General features: G+C 39.2%; 1 protein-coding gene across 1 annotated transcript; it reads right to left on the bottom strand.

The window, feature by feature from the left end:
- Positions 1 to 8,286: 8,286 nt before the first annotated feature.
- On the bottom strand, positions 8,287 to 9,493 carry LOC108998335 (cucumber peeling cupredoxin-like). The gene is made up of 2 exons (XM_018974863.2): positions 9,168 to 9,493; positions 8,287 to 8,907 (listed from the first exon to the last, which is right to left on the bottom strand). The coding sequence occupies exons 1-2, from the start codon at positions 9,349 to 9,351 to the stop codon at positions 8,447 to 8,449; spliced, it is 645 nt and encodes a 214-aa protein (XP_018830408.2). The 5' UTR covers positions 9,352 to 9,493; the 3' UTR covers positions 8,287 to 8,446.
- Positions 9,494 to 11,116: the final 1,623 nt, after the last annotated feature.

The following is an 11,116-nucleotide window of genomic DNA, read 5'->3' as shown; positions in this document are numbered from 1 at the left end:
GAAAAACAAGAGTGAATCTCGAAAGCTAAGACGAAACTTGATTTTTGGAAGAGAATAGCTTGGGTGAGAAAGATGTTACACACAGGAGAGAAGAAAAAAGAACACAAATGAAACTTCAAAAGACTCATTACCATTTATATATAAACCAATGGTCAAAAATGTAACTACGCAAAAAAAAAAACATAAATCAGCCAACCACTCCAAGATAACAATGAGAAAAAGCAAAGAAAAAAACACTAACCAACTAACACACTTAAACCCATCCCATTAATTTGATTCATTGCCCCTTCCCCAAACACTCAACTCAACGGAGAAGAAGGAGAAAAAATAGATAAGAAGACTGAGCGACTGACACACATAAACCCAACCCATTAATCTGACTCATTGTCCATTCCCCAAACACTCAACTCAACGGATAAGAATGAGAAAAACAAACCAAAAAAACTCTGACCGACTGATAAACATAGACCAAAACACTGAACCCATCCCCTCAACCTGACACACTGACATACAAACCCATATGCCGATCCCTTTCCCCAAACTGAAACCATCTATTTCCCGCCCCAAACAATAAAATAGCATAGTTAAGAACCATGTTGTTAAAAAACCAAATAAATTAAAAAATAAATAAACAAATAGTGAAGTTCAACAAAAAATTGGAACTGCCCTTCATATTGATTCACAATGAAGTAAAAATATAATATTGACAGTCAAGAAACACAAAACGAATACAAGTCAAAACACATGTCAAACATTATGTTTAATGTCATTTTAAATATAAAATAAACAACGTGTGAGTTCTAAAATGAGTTATATAATACATCATTTCTGTTAAAGGCTATGTTGTGAATAAAACATAATATCAGAACAATTATACTCCATACTCACTAATAAATAAGCAAAAATTGTGCGTTATATCACAACGACATACCCACCAACATAGATGACATTTTCAATAAATGCATCAAAATTAATTTAATTCATGAACTTTTTTTTCCTAGAAACAACAACAGCAAAACAACTTGAAATCATCCCTCAGATCCAGAGAGACCTAAACATTGATCTTAACAAATTTCAAAAAACAAAAAATGAAAAATACATTTCGAGCTACCCATGAGAATCACATCCCAGATAAAGAAGAGAAAAATGATCGGAAATCAACACACCAGAACCCACAATGAACAAAAGCAATCGATGCGGCTGCGGATCTGAGTTCTGAGCTGCAGTGAGTGGCAGATCTGAGTGGAGAGCTACAGTGGGTCCTAATCAACCATCCTTGTGGTGGTCTCGTGGTGGCTAGGGTGGTGGTGAGAGGCGGAGCACGGCGGCATCGTGGTGGTTACAAGGCTAGGCCGTGGGTCACAAATAGGGAAATGGAGAGGACGGCTCCGCTGGGTGCTGAGTGCTAAGTTGGCCATGGAGGAGCTTGGGAGGTCAGTTAAGGTAGGTGGTGGCTCGAGTAGGCGGTTCTGTGGCTGTGTGAGAGAGAGAGAACCCGTGAGATGGATTTGTGCGTGGGGGAAAGGGGAGGAGCTAGGGGTGGTTAGAAGAGCATGGGGAGGTCACCGGAGGAAGGGGAGCTCAATGGTGGTGGTGAGGTGGAGTGGGGACGGCATACGGCAGCGCTATGGTGGAGAACTCGTGTGAGACCCATTCGGGAGAGGGAGTTGCGGGAGGGAGGGGTGGCTTGGGTCTATGGGGTGGTCGTCAGCATAAGGGGAGGCTGTTAGTGGTAGCGTTGCGGCTGAGAATGGCCACGGTGGCTGGGAAGCCAAGAGGGAAGAGATCAGGAGGGAGGGGGAAGGCTGCGGTATGGGAGAGAAGAGAGAGAGGGAGAAAAGGAAAGTGAGGAGAAAGGGAGGGAGCTATTTAGGTATCCCAAATTTGATCATGGAATGGAAGAGAAAGAAGACTGGACGAAGACTGGAAGAGACAAAAAAAAACTAAAGCTGCTGACCATGGACTAAAAAGCAATTATACCCCTAAAATAAAAGCAAAACGCAGACTTATGCATTTAATAGCAGGGCAAAATCGGTAAAAGAATAAAAAAATGGAATAACAAAATTAATTGTTTATTACTATTTCTAACCGATAGAGACTTTTAATCATACAATAGATATATATATATATATATATATTAAGTTATTTAACCCTTGGCACACGTGAAAATTAAAAAATCAAGTTGGGCTACAACTAGCTACGTGCAGTTTGTGGGCATGCATGGCTCTGATGAGATTCCTAGAACTGATTGGTTTTATTATAATTCTATGAAAAGTATTGCTATAGTCACAAAAATATTTTATAAAAGTAAATCTACAAACTGATATAAATTTATATAATACGTTAAATCTAGTACTTTACAATAAAAGTAGTTTTACAATCTAACGTACCACATCAAGCCATTTCAATTTGTAGATTTATTTTGTAAGATATTTTTGTGATTAAAATATTTCTCTTATTTTATACCATATATGGTAGATATACGTACGTAGCTAGTTTTGCACACATGCTTAAAATTGGGACAAGGTAAATATATTGGCATACGTCGGCTAGTCAGTACACGTACGAACCTAAGGCGAATGTGTTTGTGCATAAAAGCATGCAAGAGGATATATATATATATATATATATATATATTTATATATAGTGACCAACAAAGTTGAGTTATGGTCCATATGGGTAGATTTTACAGAGAAAAGGCTTTAACTCAGATGGGTTTATAGAGCTTGAGAAGAATTTATCAGCACTTTCTTATACCTAATTCATCCAATAGATTTTTCCTTGTCTGTTGCACAATGGTGTGCCTTCTTTTTCCTTTTTCATAATAATTATAAGGTAAGCTTCATAACTTTTACATCTTTTTCGTTCTACAAGGGTTTTCATATTTTTCCAAGTTTTGTATCCCGCTTGGCTGCATGGCAGCCATTGCTGGCCTGCCTGCCCTGGCAGGTCCTCAACGGTCGTTCACAGAACTTGTCTCAACAGTGCCACAACCTTTGCTGGAGATGGTGGTTCCATTTTGTAACCCAAAATCCATGGATGGAGAACTGTTTTTCACTTTCTCAACGGAGGATGATAAAATGGCATAACCATTTAGGTTCTCAATGGCGATTAAATTTCTCAGGCAGAGGCCTTCGTTAGACTCAATTCGAACGTTCATCAGGAATCGTTGGGGAGTCCGTTCTTGTTGTGTCTGCTATGCAACAGCCCCGTAATGTTTTTATTCGAATGGAAAACGAGAATGACTTCAACAAGGCTCTGTCAAGGGAATCATGCGACATAGATGGAATTCCTTACCGCTCTTTTGCATGGAAACCAGACTTTGATGAGTTTTTTTAGCCACCGAGTGTCTCAGTATGGGTGTTTCTACCAGGTCTTCCACCAAACTACTACCATGCCCTCCATTTTGAAGATTTTTTTGGCACCTTTTGAAAGGTTTATCCGCCGTGATAACTCGACGATGTGCTCTACTAGGACCAACGGGGCTAGGGTTTGTATTGAAGTTGATTCCTCAAAAGATCCAATTTTGCATTTTTGGATTGGCCAACCTGGGTTACCGAGTACTAGGTGGTAGGAAGTAGTTTTTGAAACCTTACTTGCTTACTGCTCTTTCTGCCGTTGCCAAGGTCATAATATGAGAACTTGTAGAAACGATAACGATTAGAAAAACATGAAAAAGGGGAGGAAAAGTTTGGATAAAAAAAGGTGAAAAAAATGATGTTGAGGAAGAGAAGGTAGAAAGTGAATCAGTCTTGCATGATGCAGAAAAAGCTGATAACAGGATAGTGCTCTTTGAAGGTGTTGTGGTGGTCGTGTCTGAGCAAGTGGAACAAAGGATAATGAGCGATCTAGTGCAAGGTGACCAAAGGACAACGCAAGTTGAAACTCGGCGGGAGTCCTTGACAAATTCAGCTAGTTCTGATGGAGGTGATGTTGCTGCTATGGTTCCTCCTGTGAATGGACTGCACCTTTCTAAAGTACCTTTGTCGGGAGATTTGGTTGGTAACGTGGGCAAGGAGCTTGTAGTATGTGAGTCTGAAAAGGCAGTGTCGTTGGAGGGTCAGTGCAATGGGCCTGTTACGGTGCATGACTTGGGCCTAGTGGGTCAACAAAATGGGTCCATTGTAGTTAATATGGAGGAGCCCTTTGGTTTTATACCATCAAGAACAGAAGAGGCTGGGCCTAGCCAGCAAATGGCCCCGATACTTTCTAAAGTCCAGGTTAGTGCTGAAACTTTTGGCACGGCTGATAATGATGTTGTGATTGAAATTGAATTGAGGGATAAGTCCCAATCAGATTATGAAACTGAAAGAGATAGGATTAGAGAAGATATGAGGAAAGAGTATTGCACTGATTTTTAAAAATCCAGTAAATCGGTTGGTAAGTTACAAAAAAAGAGTTCCAACGGGGTCGTCACTCGCCCGTCCAAACTTAATCTATGATTAGTCCAATATTATTTTGGAATATTATAGGAGTTGGTACCTCGCAATTACGCCTGAAAAAGATGACAAACAAATTTAAGCCTAACATTTTAGCTTTGGCTGAGCCTTTTCTGTTGGAGGAAAAAATTCCTTATTTTTTGGGGAGCTTAAATTGTGATTCCTTTGTTACTAATGAGGTGCATGGTAGAAAAATATGGTTGTTGTGGAGTTCTGTCATTTCTGTTCATTGGATGGCTGGGTCTAATAAATTCCTTACGGTGAAAGTAGTGGAGAATGGGCATGCTTATGTTCTTACCATTGTGTATGCCAAGTGCAACCAATTAGAAAGGAAGGCATTTTGGGAGGACCTGGCAGCTATCGGTACTGAAGATCTTCCTTGGATTATTTGTGGTGACTTTAATATTATCCAAGAGGATTCTGAAAGAAGAGGTGGTCATCCTTATTTCTAGTACCCCAATTTTATAAGATCTTCCTTGGATTTGTCTTATAAAGGCTCCAGAATGACGTGGTGCTTTCTCGTCTTCTTAGAAAGTCCTTTGAGGATGGTAAAATTGGCCATTTTACTCAGGCTAGAGGCACACCCCTTATTTCTCGCCTTATGTATGCCAATGATATTATCATTTTTGCTAATGGTGGTAATAGATCCATGAGGAACTTGACCTAGGTTTTAACACTTTATGAATCTTAGACAAGTCAAGTCCTTAATAAATAGAAGAGTGCTATTTATAATTCTAAATGTATCTCTATTCCTAGAAAAGCTTCTCTTTTGCGCATTACTGGTTTTCTTAAGGGTCCTTTCCTTTTAAATATTTGGGTGTCCCTGTAGTGGTTGGGAACCTTAAAGCTAGTGATTTTGGTGAGTTGCTTGGGAAAATCAATAAGAAAATTATGGGTTGGAAGATGAAATTGCTTTCTGTGGGTGGCCAGATTATCCTTCTTCGCCATGTTCTTTCTAGTATGGCTACTCATCTTATGGTTGTTTTACATGTCCCTTATTCTGTTATCAAGGCCTTGAATAGGACTATGAGTTCTTTCTTTTGGGGTGATTATGAAGGGAAATGAAAGAGGAAATGACTTTCTTGGTATAATATATGTAAGCCTACTGAGGAAGGTGGTTTGGGTATTCGTAATTTTGAGGACACTCAAAGGGCTTTACATATGAAACTTGCTTGGAGTCTTATTAAGGGCCAGTCTTTATGGGCGGATTTTTTTAGAGCAAAGTATATCCGTAATAATCACTTATCTCTTTTGATGCCTAGTAAAGGCTTTCGATTTTGGAAATCCTTTGTTCGTTGTATCCCGGAAGTTTTAAATAATTCGAAGTGGATTGTGCGAGAGGGGAATATTTCCTTTTGGTTTGATGATTGGGAAGAAGGGGGTCCTCTTAGTTCCCACTATCCTTTTCTAGATCAGCCTATGTTGAAGATTAAAAAATGTCGTATTGAAAATGGTTGGGATATTCCTTTACTGGAAAGCCTGGTGGGATTTCAAAAAGCTTCTGATTTATGTCAATCCTTGGCTAGGAGGAAGGAGGGCAGGATGTTTTAATCTGGATGAAGGATAGTGATGGAAACTTCTCGACCAAAAGTGCTTGGGATCTTATTCGAGTTAGGGCTCCTTCCTTACCTTGGGCTCATTGGATTTGGCATAACTCCCTCCATAAGAAGATTTGTATTATGATGTGGAAGGCCTATAATAACTGTTTGAGTGTTGATGAGAAGATCAGATCTATCGGCATTCCTCTTGTCTCTAGGTGCAATTGTTGCTCTTTGGTTCATATTGAGGATTTGAATCATGTACTTTTTACGGGGGATGTCGCTAGGCATATTTGGCATATGGCTTCTATTCAACTAGGTGTGCACATGGGTATTTTCCATACTTGGAATGAGCAAGTTAATTTTTGGTTTCAGCATGTCGAGAAGTCTTCTCAGCTTCGGATTATTTTTGGACTTCGCCCTTCTATTGTTTCTTGGCAGCTTTGGAACAGGCGCTGTAAGGCTCGTTATGAGGATAGAACTGATACTGTTGACTCTGTTTGGCATGCCATCAAATTTTGGATTCGTAAAATCATGGAGTCGATTATGAAAATTTCTTAGGTTTCTCACCAAGATGTCGTTGTTTTGAATAGAATGGGCATTCTTGTTGTCCTTCCTAAGCCTAAGATGGTTTGTGTGGTGAGGTGGTCTAGACTTCCTTAGGTTTGGGTGAAGCTGAATACTGATGGTAGTAGTTTGAGTAATCCTGGTCCGGCTGGTGATGGTGGTGTTATTCGTGATAATTTGGGTATGTTTCAAGTGGCTTATTCTGTTTTCTTGGGTCAGGATTCTTTGCTAAATTGAGAAGTTTGTGGGAGGGGTTTAAGAGATACTATCAGTTTGGTTTTTCCGGGTTGAGATTGAGATGGATTCTCAATTTCTTATCAATTTGCTTACTAAAGGTGTTTGTCGTCTTTGGTACCTTGAGGATTATTGGGAAGATCTACTTGGTTATGTAGAGTGCATGGAGTTTCGTGTGAATCATGTTTATCGTGAAAGAAATATTGTGGCTGATTTTCTTGCCAAAAGAGGTGCAAGGGGTTCTGATATGGATTGGTACAATGATAGTGATGATCTGTGGAGAGCTAATTACAAAAATAAAAACCTTTGTACTTGACTAATTAAAGCAATATCATAATCTATGAGACAGCCTCAAATGGCTCCACCATTCCAGTGGCAATTTCCCCGTCAAATCTGCATATGCTGCTATTGTTTTGGACTCCCATAGTCAAGATAGTGAGCCCACCCTATCTATTTGGAAAATGCTTTGGTCACTTCAAGTCCAAGATCGTCTTAAACTTCTCACCTGGAAAATTCTAAGCAACATTCTGCCCGTTAGATCTCTACTAAAGTAGTGCATTTCTTCTAGTAATGATCGGGCTCTCTGTCCTATTTGTCAATCAGCTGAGGAAACAACTTCCCATTTATTTTTAAGTTGTCCCTACTCAAGAATTCTTTGGAGGCAATCTCCTTGGCCTTTAAACATTGATATTATAGCAGGTTATGATATCACAAACTGGATTAAGATTATCTTGGAACCTATTGTTAATCTCCCATTTCAATTGCAGGAAGCTCAAAACTTTCAATTGTTTGCGATTCTGGCTATGGATTGTGTCTGGTTTTATAGGAATCAAATAACCCATGGGTCTATGCCTATTCAAATAGATCAATTTGTAGCTAGAACTCTAAAACTCTATCAGGAACATAGGAATGCTTGGGTTCTTAAGCTCTCTCAGAATACTCCCATTTGGAACCCCCTGCCATAGGACAGATTTCTATATCATTTGATGTAGCGGTGAGAGACTCAGGTAGTACAACAGTTGTTGTGTGTAGAGACCACTTAGGCAGCATTGTGGGTGGTATTACGGAATTTTCTTCCATATGCAATCCAAATGGAGGTGAAGCTCTTGCAGCTTTCATAGGTCTCAAAATGGTAGCAAAAGGAAATTGGCTTAATATCATATCATTGAATGAGACTCATAAGTGGTAATCTCAGCTCTCAATAATTCACATCAAATCCTAGACTGGACCATTGAAGGAAGGACACGGGATGCAAGAGTAATGCTCAACAACTTTGTTAAGTGGGAGGCAATCAAAATACACCGGACTCGGAATCAATGCACGCATACATTGGCACAATGGGCATCTTCAAAAAATTTCTTTGGAGATATATACCCCTCATAGAAGCCCATTTTTTTTCGCCCAATCTTTAGTCTATTGTGAGTGGTTACGTTCTGACAATGAAGCAATATATAATATTTAGGAATAGACCTATTATATGTGGACACCACTACTTTTTGAAGAATTCCTTTATTGATCATATGCTGCTCAAATAATACATTATATATGTAGTTCTATTACAAAATTCAATCACCGGTTGAACAAATCATGACATAAAGAAATAAGCTGCAAACAAAATTCTAACTACATATCAATGTATCATCGACTATAAATTCAACACTTTTTTTCTCAGAAAAGGAAAACCATGGCAATGGACAACAAAGAGATGAATAAACTAGCAAAGACAAAGACAGTACTAGATGATGAAGAGTCAGGCGGCGACATTGTTTCCGGAGTGGTCGGACCCATGGGTGGGGATGATGTCGGGGATGATGCAGGAGTTGGAGCGCAATCAGCAGGGGTCCCTGATGTGGGAGATGGTGTTGTAGAAGGAGTCGGGGTGGCAGGTGGAGTACTCGTTGTAGGCGGGACAGCACTTGGAGAACCGGAGACGGTAACGGCTAACTTCTGACCCGATTGGCAATGCCGGCCAATAGTGCAGATGTAGTAGTGGGTGCCAGCAGTGGACAGAGTTATGTTGACAGGGCCAGTGGTGATGGTGTCACCAATGGGATTAGACGAGCTGCAACTGTCATAGGATTCTTTCGGTACTTGAAGAACATCATGCTCATTTGTGGCAAAGTTGAATACTGTAGGAGGACAAAATATGATATCATATATACATTAATGACAGAGGAGGTGAAGGATGAGGATAATGCATGCATGTGTTGTTATTCACAAACTACTTTACATAGTTAGATTGTCATCAAATAGTTACGGATAGACGCATCTCATGAAGTTGAAGAAGAAATTAATTATTGTAATTTGGAGATCGAATTAATGTTAATTTGAAAGAAGTAAGGAAGATGGTGATGGAATTGAAAATGAAAAGCAGAGGCAGGAATCTTACATAGGATATCGCCAACCACGAATTGCTTACTGGCCGCCCAAGTTTCGTATGCGGAAGCACCTCCTGTAGGAACCCTCCAACCGATGCTATCTCCTACCACATGCACTGTTTGTGCTGCTGCGCATTGCAATAGCAGCACAACAACAACACCAAAAACGGCAACAACACTCGTGAACTTCTCCATTCTCTCACTCACAATTTTGGATATAAAATATATAACTGTGTTTTAAATATGCCTATAGTACTATTGAGACGATCGATCGATCCGAGTGTGTTGTGTGTTTTGAATGGCTTTTGACACAAACTCTGTGTGCTGTAATGCCTTATAGACTATATAAAAAATTTGATGAGGATGCTAAGGCTCCCTATAGAGTTATATAGTCACGCAAAAACCAATGCGCAAGAACTCGTCCTTCAGGACAGATTAGCGAAGTACGTACGCGTTCTTGACGGGGAAATGGAGACGCGACCTGGCTCCGATCGAGACGTTACGTTAGATTTGCTTGGATCGATGCCGGTCCATTTTGTACAAAACAAGTGGAATCTTCCGGTTGAAACCCAATGCAAATTGGCTGAAAGTTCGAAGGTGGACAGTTTCTACGTTTTCATTAATTGGACCAGACTTAACATTCAACAGGGCGAGACTGCCTGAATTGCCACTTGAATTATTGGCCTTGGAAAAACAGTACGTACAGACGTTTTTTGACGTACCCCGGTAGTAATTAATTAATTAATTAAAAAGCTCGAAAGTACTTCCTTCGCTGGTTGACAATAATTTACTGAATAGTACTGTTGATTAGATCAGGAAATTAAGCCTAATGATATAATTAATATAAAATTAGTGAATTAGGATATGCATGCATAATTCATTGTTTCTGTTAATCTTTTTTCTCCTTTAAAATTTCCTTTCACTCATGAACATAGTACGTACCAAGAAGCAAGCAACGCACGTCGACGAAATATTAATATCGATTTCCCAGTAATTCATGTCATGACTTTCGATCGACTAAAATTACTTTTGACTCTTGACTTGATTAATTAGGCGTTTATATTATTATATATGTACGCAACGAGAGAAGATATCGAAAGTCCAAGACAAGACTTGGAAAAACATGAGTTGTTGGATATTTGAGGTCTTTTTGAAACAGCTAGCTTTCTCACCCTCCATAACAATGGGGGTGGCTTCTTCATCATTTCCTGTGTCTTATCAATGAATTAAATTTCCAACAACTTCCGGAGTTACAGGAGTTTGAAACTTTCCCTTGGCTTTCAAAGCACTCTATATAATATTTAACGTTGATAATCATGCATGCAGGTAATTTGAGAATCTTTATAAACGTGTGAGTTAGATTCTTGTCCGACTAGCGTAGTTGCAAGCTGTCTAAAAAAAGTGAAAACTACTGATCATTTAAAATCAAGCTGAAAGATGTAGAAGTTGCTAATCGAATCTCACAAGTTTGGCCGAAAAAAAAATAGATAAAAAATAAAAATAAAAATAAAAATAATAATAATAATAAATAAAAATGAAGAAGAAGAATTTCACAAGTTCGACGTACACGAGTACGTACGTGGAACATTCTACATATGCGCAAGTTTAATTATCATGATCAAGAGAAGAAAAGGACAATAAATAATGCTAAAGGAGGAAAAATATTTAAGAAAGCATTGACTGATTAGAAAATGTACGTATGGCATGAAATAAATTAAAAGTACTGCATTTTGGATGGGAACTAGTAACGGCTAAGTCGTGATGTATCATTTTCACATTAATGCTGCGCGCAGCGACGTACGTGCCACTACAACAGCTTCCTTTTACTGCGGAGATATTTACCGCCGCAGAAAGTCCAATTTCTTAAAACTTATTGCCGTCAACACATTTCGCCACAATATGGTCGGTAGTAATCTGTCAAGAATTTTTTTTTTCCGTCGTTATTGGTCGCCGCAACAAG

The sequence above is a fragment of the Juglans regia genome, chromosome 7, assembly GCF_001411555.2.
Source record: "Juglans regia cultivar Chandler chromosome 7, Walnut 2.0, whole genome shotgun sequence".
Taxonomy (NCBI): Eukaryota; Viridiplantae; Streptophyta; class Magnoliopsida; order Fagales; family Juglandaceae; genus Juglans; species Juglans regia.
Note: the sequence above shows the minus strand (reverse complement) of the source record. Positions and strands in the feature narration are given on the sequence as shown.

Coding starts and splice junctions, on each gene's coding strand:
- LOC108998335 (XM_018974863.2), bottom strand. CDS start 9,351: ATGGAGAAGTTCACGAGTGTTGTTGCCGTTTTTGGTGTTGTTGTTGTG. Junction 8,908..9,167: donor CGTGGTTGGCGATATCCTAT/GTAAGATTCCTG, acceptor GTCCTCCTACAG/TATTCAACTTTGCCACAAAT.